Below are 19207 nucleotides of genomic sequence, written 5' to 3'. Positions count from 1 at the left end.
AAGTTATTTGGTGTGTGGGTGGAGGATGCAGAAGATGGGACTAAATGGGGGCAGATTCAGACAGAAGTCTGTAGAGATTCCTGAAGAAAAAAGCACAGTGGGTGCAACATGGCGGTGGGAGCATCATGGTGTGGGGTTATGGGGAACAATTTTTTGACGACTTGATTTAGAAAAGTATAAAGTAGGTACGTAAAAGTAGTTTAACAAATAATCTAAATTATCACTGTTTGGATCACAAAAGTGTGTTGAGTTCAACTGCAAATGTTTTAAAAAAAAAGAGTCATTAGTCTGAGAAGACACTGACCACCTTTTATTCAAGTCACAATAAAAACATACGAGTTAATGTTTCCACACCTGAAGACATTTCTCCATTGCTCCGAGATAAAAGCTTTTATAACCCCTGATAATCTGGGTTGGTCCGGCCATTCCCGTGTCGTGTGTACACATCAGCAGAAATCACGAGTTTCATCACAACCGCTACAGAAGGGACTGACGCTAAGTCGTCTCTGGCCCCAAAAACAAACGGTCAGCGCTTTCCCGATAAAAGTTTGGTCAAATCTTAATGAAATAATAGTTTTTAAAAGGTTTTTATTGAGTAAAAATGTTCCTGCTGCAGTAATCGAAGTTCTCTTTGGTTTTTCAGCCCGTAAACACAAGCAGACACAGGGTGGTCAGACATCTCTAAGGCACTAAAGGGTCAGACTGACTGTGTGAGGATGGAGGTAGCAGTTGTAGCCTTCCCCTTAGAAATCTATGCTTCCTGTTGGTTCAAACCTCGTTTCTACAGCTTTAGTGTGATCTGATGTCCGATGTGTAGCTTTAGATGTATCTTCATACGAACAGGAACCCCTGAATGTGTTTTCACACACAAAGAAATTCACAGACTGATTGATAAATGATGTAAGTCAGGCAGAATTCTTTGTGTATATAAACCCAGTCGGTAGCTCTGATCCCGTTTCCTCCCTTCCCCTCATCAGCTGTTTACTTGTGGACCCTGTCTTCCAGAGCCTTAAGCTCCGCCTCCACCTGAGCAGGCAGATCAGCTCCAACCTGCTGAGTGAAGTAGGCTCTCAGCTCCTTGACCTCCTTCTGCCAGAACGGTTTGGGCACGTCGAACAGCGCCCCCATGTTGACGCTGCCGCCCAGACCGTTGGTGTTGATGGCTCCGTCCTCCGGCACCCAGCCGATGATGCTCTTCTTGGCCGCCTCGTCCTCCCTCTCTCTCCCGCAGCGCTTGAAGATCCACTCCAGCACGCGGGAGTTTTCGCCAAAGCCGGGCCAGAGGAAGGCCCCGGATGAGGGGTCCTTTCTGAACCAGTTGACGTGGAAGATCCTGGGAAGGTGGGTGGGGGCTTTTCTCTTCTGCATGCTCAGCCAGTGAGCGAGGTAGTCGCCGAAGTTGTAGCCGAAGAACGGCCGCATGGCGAAGGGGTCATGCATGATCACCTTACCTGGAGGAAAAATTACACAAATCGTGTGTGTGTGTGTGTGTTGGAGGTGGGAAAAATGATCGATTCTAAGATGCATCGCGATTCAGCCGTGCATGATTCCGCATCGATGCAGCAATGTGACATAATGAGATTCTCTCCCTATGTCTATGTCGGGGGTCGGCAACCCGCGGCTCTGGAGCCGCATGCGGCTCTTCCATCCATCTGATGCGGCTCTCTGTGCTTGTAAAATAATGAATGGATATTTAAATAAAATGCTTTATATTTTACTGCATTAATTTTACATCTGTATGTCAATTCTAAATGTAAAGATTGTCTGCGTAAACCTGAACAGGTCCAACCCGGTCTTACTGTGAGACCGGGTTGACGCGTCACGCTTGTGCGTAATCATATCAGCGCTTTCTGAGCTGAAGAGGATGTGAGATTCTGGGATTCTCCTCAGACGGCTCCTGGATGTGTCGCCACATTGGAGACAGGAACAAGCGCTATTCAGCCAAAGTTTCATAATCAGGGAATATTTTCTAAGTGACAAGTCTCTCTGAGAGACAGGGTTTGGAAAACGCTTGCTTCAGTCGGAGGAATCTTCCTGCATGCGTTCTGGTTCTGCAACGCGCTCCAAGCCCCTCTCCACATCTTCAGCTCGCTGTGCACCTTATGTAGTACACGCTGACAGTGAGCTGCGCTGAGCACTGACAGTGAGCTGCGCTGAGCAGTGTCCAGCTCAGATGTTCAGATGGGAATCTTTTCTTGTGTGATTTAGCTACATCTGCGATGTGCGTAGAATAAAATGTCAGTTTGTCTGCATGCGTCGGGGTAATTCTTTCTATTCTTTCTCCGTCAAAATAAACGGTCAAATACGGGAACGATCCGGTCAACACAAGCCCTGCTTTTAACTGTTCTGTTTTCTTGTGAAAATTGTTGCAAAGAGATAAAATTAAACTTGATTAACACCAGAGCCAGGCACACTGCGCCGTTATCTCCGTCGCTGTAAATGAGGGAAAAACAAATTGATCGGATCCTTTTCTGACCTTCCCCACCTACAAAGTTTAATTACAACAGTCAAACGTGACAGAGCCTGGATTTGTATTCTGAACAGTCTAAACATGTTTTAAAAAGAAACATATGACACAAGTGGCACCTGCTCAGTAAAACCACCAACAGGGTGAAAAATATCAAAATATTGAAGGCAGAGATGGGCTACAACTTCTGGATCCACTTTATATAAATCGTTTTATTGATTATCGTCTTATGAAAGATAACTCTGACGTACACGAGCGACCGGTACTAGCTGCTGTCACCTGTTGTGATTGGTTAAAGCAGCTCTCTGCTATCTGAGGGTAGGCCCCGCCCACAATGCTGCAGCTCCCAGTGTTTTCTTTACTGTGGGAAACGGGTAATAATGGCTCTTTGATGGGAACAGGTTGCCGACCCCTGGTTTATGTCTATGCGAGGACAATAAAATTTTGAGGTATTACATCTGGGGGCAGTGTTGCAATGACATGCGCACTGCGTTGCCCTAGCGCCAATTTAAAACAGAAAAGGCGGACAGGGATACAGGGCCAACATGACCAGTAATCAAAGATGTACCCGTTACATTTAAATCGGATGTCTGGGCTATTTTCGGTTTTGGGATCCTGGATGTGAAAGAATCACTTAACACAGTATTTGTTTACTATTTTTAAGTTCAGTAATATTCTATCTTAAAGCTGCTCTACCGAAAACATTATTTCTTATATTATTTAAGTAATTATAGGCAGCACACTTTAAACATTATTGCTCACTATAGTGAATAGATGAATGTTCTGTTTTTCAGGGATTTCGAAATCAAAAAGAAATTGAAAACTATTCTACTGCTTTTATTAAGTAATGAAAATTTTTGTGTGAAGAATCGTGATGAATTTCAGACTCAAATCGAATCTTTAGGCAGATAATCGGAATCGGATCGAATCGTGAGGCAGGTAGAGATGCACACCACTAGTGTGTGTGTGTGTGTGTGTGTGTGTGTGTGTGTGTGTGTGTGTGTGTGTGTGTGTGTATACCTTTATGCTCAGCAGCTGCCGTGGCCTCAGATCTCATTGCTGCTCCAACAAAAACTCCGTGCTGCCAGTTGAAGGACTCATAAACCAGAGGGACTCCTAGAAAAACATCATTGCGTCATGTTTACAGAACTCTGATGAAAATGTTTTTACTTTCTGAGTAAATCACACCCAGAGTCTCCTAAAAAAACAGCAACCTGTCTTTAGTGTGAGAGAAGCACCAACCTTCAGGCCTCCTGCCTCCAAAGATGATGGCGTCAATGGGAACGCCCTCCTCGCTCTCCCAGTGGGGGTCGATGATGGGACACTGAGCCGCCGGGGCACAGAAGCGTGAGTTTGGGTGGGCACAAGGTGTTGAACTTCCTGTGTACAACAGGAAACATCTCATCGTCTCAGTTTTTAATGTCTCAGTAAATGATGGCGTTATCAGCCACCAGATGGCGCTGTTGTTCCTATCAGATCACCTGGCTTCCAGGCTTTGCCATGCCAGTCTGTGAGCGTAACCCCGGCACCAGGGGGGTCCAGACCCTCCCACCACACTCCCCCATCGCTCGTCTCACCAACATTAGTGAACACTGTGTTTTTAGAGATGGTGGCCATGGCGTAGGGGTTGGTTTTGTCCGAGGTGCCTGGCGCCACGCCGAAGAACCCATTCTCTGGGTTGATGGCCCGGAGTTTACCTGCAGAGAGACTCGCTTTAGTAAACCACTGCAGCAAGGTCAGAGTGTTCATGAGCGTTTTTACTCACCTTGGCTGTCAAACTTCATCCAGGCGATGTCGTCACCCACACACTCCACCTTCCAGCCGGGTAGAGACGGTTTCATCATGGCCAGGTTAGTTTTACCGCAGGCGCTGGGGAAAGCTGCCGCTACGTAACGCTTTACACCCTGAGGGTTGGTGATTCCCAGTATCTGAGGATAGGAAAGGGTTAAGTTAGGGGAGGATTGTCCCATCAGCAGGTGATTTATTTGTTTAATCAGTTCCTCACCAACATGTGCTCAGCCAGCCAGCCTTCATCTTTGGCGATTCGAGAGGCAATTCTGAGGGCAAAGCACTTCTTCCCGAGGAGAGAGTTTCCTCCATAACCGCTGCCGAAGGACAAAATCTGCCTGGTGTCCGGCAGGTGAGATATCAGGACCTTCTCAGGGTTGCAGGGCCAGGAGTTGACCAGAGGAGCTGCAGAGGGATGAAAGAACAAAAGTTAAACAAATCCTCTTAAATCCATCCAGGATGAGGTGACCTGTACCTTTGAGAGGGAACGGCTGTCCCACAGAGTGCTGACAGCGAACAAACTCCTCCCCCTCAGACAGCTTCTGTAGAACAGGCGAGCCCATACGGGTCATGATGCCCATACTGGCCACAACATACGGAGAGTCCGTCACCTGGGAGGCACACAGAGTACTCATAATCAATAAATCATAACTATAGAAATAATTCACAGCTGCACAGAATGTTTGTTTAATGCAGGACTCATGCTGCTTCTGCAGGAGTGAAAGAATAGCTGGTACCTGTACACCATATTTACTCAGCGTGGAGCCTACAGGCCCCATACTGAAGGGGATCACATACATGGTCCGACCTGGAGACAGAATACACACATTAAAGCTGAATATGTGTGTGTACATGCTTAAATATGTAGATAAGATTGTCTTTAATATTTGCTGCAAATATAGCAACATTCACTCCCTGAGGCCCCACAGCTCACAAGCTGGTGCATCGGATTTCATACTAGACTAGACTAGGTTGGTTTTCATTACGGACACTGGGTTATTTAAATCAGAAGATTGGGTCTTTTTAATGCAGGGACTTAGATAACACTTTGTATTAACTGAGAGACTGGTGCATATCTCCAGCAGTCTGGAGGCGGGGTACACCCTGGACAGAGAGCCAGTCCATCACAGGGCAACACAGAGACACACAGGACAAACAATCATAAACACACACTCACACCTAAGGACAATATAGACAGACCAATCAACCTAACAGTCATGTTTTTGGACTGTGGGAGGAAGCCGGAGTACCCGGAGAGAACCCACGCATGCACAGGGAGAACATGCAAACTCCATGCAGAAAGATCCCAGGCTGGGAAGCGAACCCAAGACCTTCTTGCTGCAAGGCACCAGCTCTAACCACTGCGCAGCCGGCCCAAAAGCAAAAATGTGTGTATATATATATATACCAGACAGCTCTCACCAGTTACTTTTATGACACACTTGGGAGTAGATTAAAATTTGGGTGTTTGTTTGAATGAGTTGTCAATGATGCACTCTTGGTGTGGGCACTTTATTCTGCAGTCACAGAATCGAGGTTTAAACACCAACAATCCAACTTTTACAGATGGAGCCTGCAAGAAAAAGGAAGTCTTCACCAGTGTGGCAATATTTTGAGTTGGTCCCTCATAATAAGGTGAAGAATGTGTGAATTAACTGTGGGATATACCCTTGCATTGGTTTATAGCTCCGCATCACAGCAAAAATTATTATCATTTCTTTATATATATAAATTATGAATTGCCTGTCTGAGGTCCTAGTTTTAGCAGATGTTTGGTTGTTACAGATGTGATTGTTTGAAAGTCTGTCCTTTAGCAGAAGTAGATTTCCTTAAACAGAAAAGCTCTCTATTGACTTTGTAGCAGTGAGACTTTCCCATACAATTGCAACTGGAAATAGAATGTGTTCATTAACACTAACTTGTGGCTCAATTTTACAACGTTTCGGAAAGCTGCTGTGTTCTTATTTAAAATATCCACAACGGCAGCAAGAGTCAAACAAACAATAATCGTTAGCCTGCTAGCAAATTTGCCTTTCAGTAATATAGCACTGGTGAAAGCCTATTGTGACATGGTGAAAGTTGAGGGCCTGGGCGGAGTTTGAACCCACTATCTCTGGCATGAGAGTCAGGCGCACTAACCAGTCAGCCAAAGGGATATATTTGTGGAGTGGTAGCCAGGGCGTGTTATAAATTGGAGGTGTCAGTGACGGGATGCCCATACTGTCACATCTTTTTATATTAATGTTATTTCATATCAAAGGTGAAGTGCATGGTGTGCGATAAGGAGCTGACTTACAGCAACAACACATCTAGCATGCTTCGCCATTATAGAGCATTACATGACCATCCTGGCCCTGCAGCAGGTCCTGCCAACCAACCAGCTACCAGCCAAGGTATTGAAAGTAGTTTTATTCATATAGGTTTCATAGGCTAACCCCTTACCTATTATTTAATTAGATTCCAGAAAAGCAATGCTGGATAACGCTGTGGTCAACATGGTAATCAAGGATTCCCATCCATTCTCTATTGTGGAGGATGTTTGCTTCAGAGAGCTGATGCAAGTCGTGCATCCCAACTACATTCTACTGAGTGGAAAGGGGTGTCAACAGAGTGAAGCTGTTCATTTCTAATGCATAGTCTTCATCTTAATTGTATTTTTATTTCATCCTTAGACTCTGAAGGAAATGGGTGAGGAAAGATACAAGGAGGCAAGAGAAAAGGAAAAAGTCCAGCTGCAGAAGGTGGTGGCTGTCTTACTTCTGACATGTGGACCTCCATTAATATGGATGCCTACCTTGCAGTGACCTGCCACTTCATAGAAGAAGACACACTGCACACCACCTTACTTGGTGTTCACCATTTCCCAGTGGTTCACCGTATGTACAGTCTATGTGGTTCACACAGCTGAAAACTTGGCTGATGGGCATATTAAGATGATGGAGTGGGGCATTGTTAACAAAGTAAAATGCCTTATTACAGATGGGGCATCAAACATGCTTGCCTGTGCAAGAAAACTGAACATAAGGCACACAATTTGCATTGCCCATGCCGTTAATCTCATTGTCCGAAAATCACGATGTGATGACGTTGATGGGCTAAATGACTTGAGAGCTAAATGTAGATGGCTCGTAACATATTTCAGGACAAGCACCACGGCAAAGGAGCGATTGTTCCAGGTGCTGGAACAAATGGGAAGGCAGCCCCTTAAAATGATTGTGGAAGTTGACACTCGTTGGAACAGTACATTCCTAATGTTTCAGTGTGTGTACGACCTGAGAGAGCCAGCCTAAACATTACGGGAATAAAATGATAAAGACGAGTTTAGGATGGAGCCAGGTCTCAGGAAAACATCATCAGAGGTTTTAAATATCCTGGACCGTTTCTGGGTGGATCTCTTCCCCTCAGCCTTATGCAGTAACAACATCAGCGGAGTGTGTGATCACAGGGTCAAAGTACCATCCTGATCAAACACACATCAGAGCTATTGGGGCTGAGTGCTTAAACTGGCAAGATCGTGTGACTAGTAGAGAAGCATGCTGTTAGTGAGTCATCATAGTGATCTCCTGGCAACAACAGAGAAAAGAAGATTTTCTAGTCATTAGTGAACCTACCTGCCATGCAGCCTGGGAAGCGCTCCTGTCTGGCTCTCTGCCAGTCGGACTCGCTCATCCAGTTTCCCAGCTGGCTTTTCCCCCCTGCAGCAGGAATAGGGATGGTGTCTCTCTGGTTCTTGGTTACAATCACAGTCTTGCTCTCTACCCGGGCCACATCTTTCGGGTCTGTGCGGGCCAGCCAGCTAGAGCAGAGGACGAATCAGAGCGTGATGCAGAGAAGCTGCTTTATGAAGGTATGGTGGAGTGCAGCTGCTCAGCTCTCACCAGTTCTGATACTTGGGAAGCTTCTTGACCATGCCGTCCCTCTCCAGACAGGCCAGGATGTTGGCCGTTTCCTCCGGAGTCCCCGTTACCACGTGGACGTTGGCAGGTTTACACTCATCCACTGCTCCCTTCACAAAGTCAGCCACCGCAGACGGTAATGAGGGGATAGAGGCGAGCGATCGAACCCCAACACTTGTCCCAACCGCGCCCGGCCTGAAAGTCAAGGTGGACATGATGAAACTCAATGGGCTAGAGGACATTTAATACCCACGCATGAACCAGTCATCTTTTCTTAGTTTAGTGTGACGTTGTAAAAACAGCAGAGACTAAACTCGTACCAATCATCCTCTTAATGACAGTTATGGAGCATTTCTAAGTGTATAAACAGCCTTAAGGTGTAGACACGTGCTTATTTACACAGTAGACAGGATAATTGTATAATTTTGTCTATTTCTGGGAAAAAAATCATTGGTTTTGAGTCCAAATTGAAAGCCTCATAATGACTTTTGAGTATAAAGAGAGGCCTGCTGGGAGGCTGCCTTTTGTTAGCTAGCAGGATCATATTCACACACGCGCACGCTGGTGGGAGGGCTGTAGCAATATTTACTGGTAAAACACACGTGTGTGAGTAGATTTGCTTCCTGCCAGTCACAAAAATGACCCAACCACACAACAAACAGCGTCTCTGCATTTTTTGAACCATCTGTTTATGTCTTCGTTGGGTTTCTGTGCTTTTCTAGCGTGAACATCCCACACAAGCACTCCTGAGAACATGCAGATACACACTTAAACTGGTTGAGATGAACAAACAGATGCATGGACGTGAAGGACTCGCAGTGACTAAGGGGATGGTGTGTATCTGCTGAGGGCAAAGAGCTGGAACAGTTAACACCAGGGTCCAAACTTCCCTTCTGCTAACTCTTGATTATTGATTAACCGTTTTGTGTGAGTCATAAATCATCAACACGTTCTGCTGAGAGTCAGGATCTTTGCTCTGATTTGGATTTGATTGCTGCCATGTGAAGCTTTCAGACCAGCTGAGGTGAAACCCACCAGAATCTGTTATCCTCTATAGGGACTAAATGTCTGAGGTGTGATGTTTGGGTCATGCGGACAGCTGTGTGAAGCTAGCAGGGATTCGTTTAACCCAGCATGTGGTCCCCATCCCACCTGAACAGGTGAGCATGTTCTTAGAGGGCTCACGCAGGTGTTAATTTTGCTCATTTTTACTCCTAACCACATCCACTCAGCGGAGTTCAGACTAAAGCAATCATCATCAGAGTCTCTCAGGGTGACCTTTGACCTAGAAACCAATGGAACAAAGATGCTGTTTGTCTCTTCTGTCATTCTAGATGAAGACACCTCTTCAGTTCTCAAGTCTGCTTCACCACAGGAGGTAAATGAATTACACCCGTCTAATTTGTCACGAGACAGCAGATTGTCGTCAGCGTGGCAGGAATAAAGAGAGGAGCTGACCCGGAATCATTTTTAATTTAATCACCAGGAGCGGAGAGTTCAGCTACCATCTGATCCTGATAACAAAATGAGCATCAGCGGCTTGTCAGAACAAACCCTGTTGACCTTTAACCCAATTTCCCTTGAAGCCATCCCATCCCCCTGCTGTGCCTGAAAACTTTAGGAATGCTGCCGCCTGACAAAATTTGCCAGGTTTTATCTCCTCAGGGGAAACAGCTATACGAGACGACGTTCACATCACCAGAATGTAACAAGCGCTGGATTTGTCTGATGAAGGACACACCTCCTCCTGAGTCCACAAGCCAGTCCTCACTCACTCACCACAGCTGTGCAGGTCTACCCTACCTCTGCTGCAACGACCTGATGGATCCTGTTTGAGTCTAGCCATGAGCTGTAGCCTCCTCATGCAGAGAGTACACACACACACACACACACACACACACACACACACACACACACACACACACACACACACACACACACACACACACACACACACACACACACACACACACACACTGTGATGTTTAGTAACACTCCACTGGGATCCACTACACATGCAGGACCACACCTGACATGCATCAGTGAGAAAAACACACATTGGACCAGAACGCTCACTTTGACTTTTCCAGTGTGATGCGGCCTCATCACAAAGCCTGAGGGTTGGGGATTAGGAAAAGACACAAAAAGCACAAACTGCTTTGGGTCATCTAAATATAACTTTCCTGAGAGTCACCTGGCCTGAAGACCAAGTCTGTCAAGTTTCTGACTCAACTCAGCAAAATGCAAACAGTGGAGATCTAAATCGTGAAGAGAACAACCACAGAGTGGTTTTGATTTAAAATACAGCACATAACATTAGGTTATTGCATATTATTCTAATTATTAATATATTTTAAACAGTTACTCACCTCCGTATGACTCCTAATAAAAGGCACGACATATTTGGTGCAATTTTTTAATTATTAACTTTAAAAACAAGTCAGTAAAAAGGCGCATATAGGAGAGAGAGAGCGATCGGCGGCAGCTAGAGCTCTTCACGGACCATATCTGATCTGATGGGACCTTGCACTTTGCTCCGAGAGGACATTCACTCTGGAGAAGTTCAGATGCTGCCCACCCCTAGAGCCCTCCACAAAGTCACCTCGCTGCTTTAAAAAAAAAAAAAAAGAAGAAAGAAAGAAAGAGAAGCTGAAAGACTCGGAGCTGCAGGAAGAGGAGGCGCCTTGGCTTCAAAGTTCACGGCTGTTTGACTTGTCAGCGGATCTGGACTGGCCCATGTCCTGTCTGTGGGATACAGCCGGCTGCTGTTTGTCCCTCTCGGATGATGCAAGTCTCCCCAGTTCCTGCACGTCCCCGCCGACTGGAGTCACGTGACGCGCAAAAAGCAGTGCAGAGGCAAACCGGAAATACGCGCTAGGGCGCGCAAACACCAGGGAACACGATGTATATGTCGATGTGTCACACATTATCATAAAGAAGTTTCTACACCTTTAAAACCAGTGCTTAAAACCCACACTTTCATTTTAGGTTTACAATGTTTTTATTTTGTAGCATCAGTGCAACAAGTTTGTTCAACAGTTTACAAGCAAACTCATTTTTAGTTTTTATTGATTCTTCCTACCCCACACATCACATGACTTAAACATCCTGAAATATTCTTAGTGCAGCATGTTTCCATTCACATACATCTGTAGTTATTTTTAAAGTGTTCTTGTATTTACTACTGAGGAGCCCAGCAAGTGCCAAGTAAAAAAAAAAAAACATCCACACATATTACAAGTGAAAAATCATCATGGTATGGACACATTTTAGTTCAGTCTTTTGAAGTTAGACCATGCTACATTTAAAGAGATATTTCAGTCGTTTTAAGGACATTACAGTTTTCTGAACAACCTCAGTTAGGAGAAATAATGTTCACATCCAACTGATGAGCTAATATAGAGCAGTCAAGACAGCTGCCTTCTTCAAACAGCTCTTAAATGTTACAACAAACCATTTTTTAAGCTTTTACACCACTGTCTGATTTGAATTGAAGTTATTTTGAATGATTTGTTAATTCCTGCAATGCTCAGCAAATTGTACCACAACATGTTGCTGCTGGTGGTGATACTGCTTTTAAAGACACACTGTGCAACTTTTTCATATTTTTAAATAATTTTCTTGAGCCAGTATGTGCTAAAATGACCCTTTACAGAATTAATGAAAGGTCACCCAGCCCCTATTTTCCCCTGCGGCCAGAATGTTCCACTTGCAACTTCAGAGTTGCCGGACCGGTCTGTTGGACTTATTTTAAGAAATGGACTTGACCTACCTGGAGCTGCGGTCTGCTTCCAGTACGTTTCCTGCATGTTTTAGATCATGAAGAGCTGATTTGTTAAATTTAGTGATGAGTCACTCCTATAGACACTAATGAAGGCTGGGGAGATATTTCAGCTGTTAGATCAAAGCCTAATTCATATTTATCCATCAGCTTCGCGAGAGAGAGACACACAATCGTTGACAGAAACATTTTGCTCTCGAACTTCTTCAGCAGCTGGGAATTGTTGCCATGTCAGGACAGCAGAAGGCATAGCACTATTCTGAGGTATCCTGCCACCATTACAGTCACGTATTCGGTCTGTGTATTTACTGTTGTGTTTACCTTGTTTTAATGTATTTCAGAGACTTGAACACAAACAAATTTGTCCCCCATTTCCCTCTACCTCATCATGCGATCGGCACCTCTAAACTCACATTTCTCGTCTTTTCCATCCACGAGAAAATCGCTTGCTACATATCTTTGTACTTCTTCAGTCACGGGTGAATAAACTTTCATATTTTCAGACTTTTCTATGAGGCATTCTTCGATCTGTTCCATGTCTGCTGTTAATTATGTGTTTACTTTTAATGGGAAAGTGCTTTTGACGAATTTACAGGAAGCAGCGTCCTGACCAATCACAACCTTGCGGTATCCATCACTAATGATGCAAAGTTAAAAATTTTAGCACTCCTCCATCACCCTCTGTGAGCCTGTCAGAGAACTCTTGCGCCATTGCGTGTCTCTGCACCGACGCAGATGGCGAAGAATAAATTAGGCTTAAGGTGTTAAAAAGACCATCGCACAGCAAGAAGATATATTTTGCTTTCAGTTCTACCAAAGTAACACTAGGTGGTGCTAAAAGAAAGCCAAAACGGCCTCTCTTTAAATAGCCAGAAGATTTAAGGTAAATAACTCTGTGTGAAACTGAAGGCAGTTTAAATCTTAAGAAATTAACATCATATGAACTACATAGCAAATGTGTGGGGATTGGAGCTTCTTTTAAAGAAAGCATCAATTTATTTAGGTCTTGTCTGCATTTGGACTAGCTTTTACCCCGTCAGTCTTGAAGGAATTAAAGCTATCACAGAGACGCACAATGGCTCAAATATCCCGCTTATATGGAAAGCACTTTTCAGTTTCACTGTTTCTCATTCATACACATACACAGTGCTTACTAGTAAATAATCTCACTCTACAACATTTATTATTAGTCATAAACCGATGAGCATAATGCGGGCAGTGGGAGAAAACTTAGTGAACGTTTGAGGCACACTGCAGGCTCTCGCTGGGTTTAAGAGTTAGTGAAGGATAAATGTCTCTTCAGTACCAAAATCGGCAGATTTAGAACGTTCTCGTGGTCTTTTCATATTGAGTTTACATGTGTGAGTTTTCTTCAGGGACTTTGGTGTCTCCGTTCAAAAACATTCATGCTGTGTGATTATGTCATCCTAAACAGCCTTTAGGTGTGTGTGTGTGTGTGTGTGTGTGTGTGTGTGTGTGTGTGTGTGTGTGTGTGTGTGCGTGTGCGTGTGCGTGTGCGTGTGCGTGTGCGTGTGCATGTGCATGTGTGTGTGTGTGTGTGTGTGTGTGTGTGTGTGTGTGTGTGCTTGGTAAAGTAACAATAGATCATCCCAACCCATGTGACCATGATCAGGCTGCAGCAGCATACTGTAGATTAAACAACACCTGAGAGAGTTTTATGTTAATCACTATCAGGGACTTTGGGGGTATAACAAGGATGTGTTCATGCATAAAATGGTCTTTATCAGCTCTAGGCGTTCACCACCACTCTTAAATATGTACACTTCAGCATTGTCAAATATTGACTCGGTGGATGTGCAACAACACACATACACACAGAGATACTGCACATCTCTCTGTGATTACTAAATTACTCATGCAGTTCAGAAAATTTGCGGACACATTCCATAAAAACAGACGTTCCTACAATACTCTGTTCCAGCCAGATATTTGGAAAAGACTCCAAATTTCAATCTAGCAGTCAACCACATTAATGGAAGTACCGGTAGTTGATAAATAGAAAATAGAAATGCATCATGATTGACTTTGGTTGAGCTTCTTTGGTCTATTCTCAGTGTTTTAGACAGCTGATGTTTAGCTCCCACTCTGTTCTTGGAGATGATGGTTCCAGGGAGGACTAGATGTCATAATGATCCATAATCATTAGACAGGATTTGCTCAGAAGTCCAGGATCAACTCCACAGTTTTAGCAGCACTGAGCTTATTGAGTTGTATGTAGTGTCTTACTTTCTCATGCTGTAAACACACTATGTTGCCAAATGAATCGGGACAACCCATTAAATCTATGCAGCTGTGTTCCAGTAAAGAGCTACGCAGAGTGAAAGAACACCTTTAGGAAGAAATTGGGGTTGAGAATGGGAGCCAAGTGTTGACATACGACACCAGTATCAGACCTCACCAATGTGTTTCTGGAGAAATGGCCAAAAAAAATCCCTTAGAAACTCTTAAACCCCATGTGAAGCCTAAAAGCTAAACTGGTACAGCTGCAAAGTGTGGAGCAGCTCTATAATTAAACCAATGGATTAATAATGAAGCTTATGTACGTGCAAAGGTAAACTGTCCATTACCTTTGGTATTATAGTGAAGGAGGCTTGTTAAAAGCTATTTCAGGTACTATAATGTTTTTGTCATGGTTTCTTATTGGTGCTTAGATAAATTTGAGGTAATACGGCCCATCTGGTTCCATTTACTTTGATTTGAAATATCTCTCTCTCTCTCTCTCTCTCTCTCTCTCTTGCTCTCTCTCGCTCTCTCTCTCTCGCTCGCTCTCTCTCGCTCTCTCTCTCATCCTAATTGGAAGCAGGCACTGAAGGAAGCTGCAGCATAAATAAAGTATTTGGAAAGAGCCGCCGTCGTCATCTTCCTTCGCTTATCTGGGTCCGGGTCGCGAGGGCAGCATCCCAACTAGGGAGCTCCAGACCGTCCTTCCCCCAGCCACCTCCACCAGTCCCTCCGGCAGGACCCCAAGGCGTTCCCGGACCAGATTGGAGATGTAACCTCTCCAACGTGTCCTGGGTCAACCCGGGGGCCTCCTGCCGGCAGGACATGCCCGAAACACCTCCCCAGGGAGGCGTCCAGGAGGCATCCTGACCAGATGCCCAAACCACCTCAACGGACTCCTTTCGATCTGGAGGAGCAGCGGTTCTACTCCGAGTCCCTCCCGAATGTCCGAGCTCCTCACCCTATCTCTAAGGCTGAGCCCGGCCACCCTACGGAGGAAACTCATTTCGGCCGCTTGTATCCACAATCTCGTTCTTTCGGTAATTACCCAAAGCTCATGACCATAGGTGAGGATTGGGACGTAGATCGACCGGTAAATCGAGAGCCTGGCATTCTGGCTCAGCTCCCTCTTCACCATGACAGATTGGCTCAGCGTCCGCATCACTGCAGACGCCTCTCCCGACCCGGAGTTGGCAAGCCACCCTTTCCCGGTCGAGAACCATGGTCTCAGATTTGGGGGTGCTGATCCTCATCTCAGCCGCTTCACACTTGGCCGCGAACCTACCCAGCAAGAGCTGAAGGTCAGAGCTGGATGAAGCTAGGAGGACCACATCATCCGCAAAAAGCAGAGACGATATTCTCCTGGCACCAAACTCGACACACTCCACACCACGGCTGCTCCTAGAAATTCTGTCCATAAAGGTTATGAACAGAATCGGTGACAAAGGGCAGCCCTGGCGGAGTCCAACCCTCACCGGGAACAGGTCCGACTTACTACCGGCTATGTGGACCAAACTCGCGCTCCTCTGGTAAAGGGACTGAATGGCCCTTAACAGAAAGCCACCCACCCCATACTCCTAGAGCGTCCCCCACAGGGTGCCCCTGGGGACACTGTCATAAGCCTTCTCCAAATCCACAAAACACATGTGGATTGGTTGGGCAAACTCCCATGCCCCCTCCATCACCCTTGCAAGGGTATAGAGCTGGTCCACAGTTCCACGGCCAGGACGAAAACCACATTGCTCCTCCTCTATCTGAGATTCAACTATCGATCGGACCCTCCTAGAGTAGACCTTTCCAGGGAGGCTGAGGAGTGTGATTGCCCTATAGTTGGAACACACCCTCAGGTCACCCTTCTTAAAGATGGGGACCACCACCCCGGTCTGCCACTCCACAGGAACTGGCCCCGATGACCATGCAATGTTGCAGAGACGTGTCAACCACGACAGCCCTACAACATCCATAGCCTTGAGATACCCAGGACGAATCTCATCCACCCCCGGGGCTCCGCCGCTGTGTAGTTGTTTGACTACCTCAGCAACTTCTGCCCCTCAGATTGGACAGTCCATCCCCAGGTCTCCCAGCTCTGGCTCCTCCTCAGAATGCATGTAGAAGGGATGGAGGAGCTCCTCCTTCCACCGTCCGACTATAGCCCCAGTTGACGTCAGCAGCTCCCCATCCCCACTGTAAACAGTGTGAGCGAGTTGCTGCCTGGACAGTTTGCCAGAACCTCTTTGGCGCCGATCGATATTCTTTCTCCATGGCCTCACCAAACTCCTCCCACGCCCGAGATTTTGCCTCGGCAACTGCCACTACTGCACCCCGCTTGGCTATCTGGTACCCGTCTGCTGCCTCCGGAGACCGACAGACCAGCCACGCCCTGTAGGCCTCCTTCTTCAGCCTGACGGCTCCCCGAACCTCTGGTGTCCACCAGCGGGTACGGGGGTTGCCAAGCGTTCCCAGCAGACCCTCACTATGCGTTTAGGTCTGCCAGGTCTACGCGGCATGTTCCCTTGCCATCTGATCCAACTCACCACCAGGTGGTGATCAGTTGACAGCTCCGCTCCTCTCTTCACTCGGGTGTCCAAAACATATGGCCGCAGGTCAGATGATATGACTACAAAGTCTATCATCGACCTGCAACCTAGGCTGCCCTGGTACCAAGTGTACCGATGGGCATCCTTATGTTCAAACATGGTGTTCGTTATGGCAAAACTGCGGCTCGCACAGAAGTCCAATAACGAAACACCACTCGAGTTCAGATCAGGCAGGCCGTTCCTCCCATTCACACCCCTCCAGGTCATGCTGTCATTGCCCACTTGGGCATTGAAGTCCCCCAGCAGGACAATGGAGTCCCCTGATGGAGCACTATCTAGCACTTGTCCCAGGGACTCCAAAAAGGGTGGGTACTCTGAACTGATATTTGGCCCATAAGCACAGACAACAGTCAGGACCCGTTCCCCAACCCGAAGGTGCAGGGAAGCTACCCTCTCGTCCCCCGAGGTAAACTCCAACACACAGGCAGAGAGTCTTGGGGCTAACAAAATGCTAACCCAGCCCTCCGCCTCTCACCTGGAGCAACTCCAGCAAAGGAGAGTGTCCACCCCCTCTCAAGGACTTGGGTTCCAGAGCCAATGCTATGTGTCAAGGGAGTCCGACTATAGCCGGTACCGCTCAACCTCTGCCACAAGCTCCTGCTCCTTCCCCCGCCAGCGAGGTGATGTTCCATGTCCCAATAACCAGTATCCTTGTCCAGGGATCGGACCGCCAAGGCTCCCGCCTCAGTCTGCCACCCGATCCACATTGCACCGGACCCTTCATGTTCCTCCTGCGGGTGGTGGGTCCACAGTTGGATGAGCCCATGTATCCGGTTCGGGCTGGGCCTGGTCGGGCCCCATGGGTGAAAGCCCGGCCACCAGGCGCTCGCTCACGGGCCCCAACCCCAGGCCTGGCTCCAGGGTGGGACCCCGGTAACGCTCCGGGATGGGTACTCCGACTCTTTGTTTTAACGTCCATGAAAGATCTTCTTCTAAAAAACTGCAGGGGTGTAACTGTTTACCGCTCCAGCAGACTTTCATTTGAACTTGCTGCAAAGACTTTTTATTAACTCGTCAAATAAAAAAAACTTAATTTTATACCATACTTGTTTAGTTGACAATCTGTATTTGCTAAAAACAAGATTGTAAATATGTACACACAGCAAAGGGCGTCTTTAGTTAAGTCTGTATGCTAATATTGCATGAATCCATTATTGTCCAACAGTTTTTATTGGGTTCAAGAGATTACCAGTTACACCAGTATTTATTTACCTCATGGTCTTTTTTTTGTTTGAGGTGAAAAATTGATCGCAGAAAAATTAGAGCAAATGTCTTCCACAGAAAATAATGTTTCCAGCATGTTCCAGAATGTTAATGATAGGTGGACTGTGGCTTTGGTCAGATACCTTTGACCTGATGGACCAACATGTTTTCTGTTTGTTCAGAAGAGGAAAGTTTAGGCTCAAATGTAGGTCAGATTCAGTTTAAAGGAGATAAACAGAACCCCAACTATGATTCTGCAATTTCCACCATGTAACTATGGTAGATAGAATCCTTCACAAATCCAAAGTTTTTCCATAAAGGCCTTTTTTGTGCTTCGTTTTCTGTTGCGATATCTGACCTTTGCTCTGATCATGTCTCAACAGCCGTTCTGAACTGAACTCTTCAGCATTTTAATCCAAACCTGTGCAGTCATGTTTATTGTTACATTTATTTATTTTGGTGGATGCATTCATCTAAATATGACTTACAGATGTGGGTATAAAGAAGCAGGAAATTACCCTAGCAAGCATGTTTTTGATCTGTCAAATTAAAGCGTCAATAACGTGTTTCAAACAATTCTAGCCTTTGCTCTTTGGATCAGACGCTGAATATTACATCAGACCCGAGTGTTAAAGGTTGTCAGCAGACATCAGAATGAGTGTGTTCCAGGCCATCAATGACTTATTAACCAAGTGACTGAATCTGGAGAGAATTATTCGTGCGGTGTTGTGAATAATCTGATGGATCTAAACCTCGGACAGCCAGAGTTCTGTTTACAGTGGGGTTCCTATGTTTGCTTTACACTTTGACCTGACCTGGTTAACCCCAACTCTGTCCACATACAGCCTGATGAAAGAGAGAGACCCTCTGGCAGCTCAATACTGAGTTCAACTACAGATGCTGACATGAAGATGTTCACCATCTTCCACTGACATCCTGACATCTCTAGTCTTAAATTATCCCCACGGGTTTAATACATGGGTGAAATCTGCTTCACATAAAAACAATATGAGTTGGACTACAAAAGCAAACCATAAAGCAAACACAATAATGTCCCTGAGTTTGTACAGAGGCTGTTAATATTTACCTGCATCCTGTAGGTCTACTACAGGTCTTCTATTGACTCCAGTCGGCACAACATTACCCTCTAGTGGTCATGGACATAATTAAAACTAGAGCGTCCACTGGGGGGAAATTAAAAATATATATTTTCTGCATACTAGCTCTCAATGTT

The 19207-nt window shown here is 45.8% G+C and overlaps 1 protein-coding gene and 1 long non-coding RNA gene across 2 annotated transcripts; one reads left to right on the top strand and one right to left on the bottom strand.

The window, feature by feature from the left end:
- Positions 1-287: 287 nt before the first annotated feature.
- pck2 (phosphoenolpyruvate carboxykinase 2 (mitochondrial)) lies at positions 288-10716 on the bottom strand. Its single transcript, XM_015954954.3, has 11 exons — positions 10521-10716; positions 8134-8346; positions 7867-8051; positions 4993-5063; positions 4731-4866; positions 4473-4660; positions 4233-4395; positions 3949-4164; positions 3710-3847; positions 3488-3583; positions 288-1451 (listed from the first exon to the last, which is right to left on the bottom strand). Exons 1-11 carry the CDS (start codon positions 10550-10552, stop codon positions 982-984), a joined length of 1908 nt encoding a protein of 635 aa, XP_015810440.1. The 5' UTR covers positions 10553-10716; the 3' UTR covers positions 288-981.
- On the top strand, positions 9183-9775 carry LOC129167143 (uncharacterized). The gene is made up of 3 exons (XR_008565984.2): positions 9183-9311; positions 9486-9529; positions 9638-9775. It is a non-coding gene; the product is annotated as an uncharacterized lncRNA (long non-coding RNA).
- Positions 10717-19207: the final 8491 nt, after the last annotated feature.

The sequence above is a fragment of the Nothobranchius furzeri genome, chromosome 7 (assembly GCF_043380555.1).
Source record: "Nothobranchius furzeri strain GRZ-AD chromosome 7, NfurGRZ-RIMD1, whole genome shotgun sequence".
NCBI lineage: Eukaryota > Metazoa > Chordata > Actinopteri > Cyprinodontiformes > Nothobranchiidae > Nothobranchius > Nothobranchius furzeri.
This window is presented reverse-complemented; position numbering and strand designations above follow the sequence as displayed.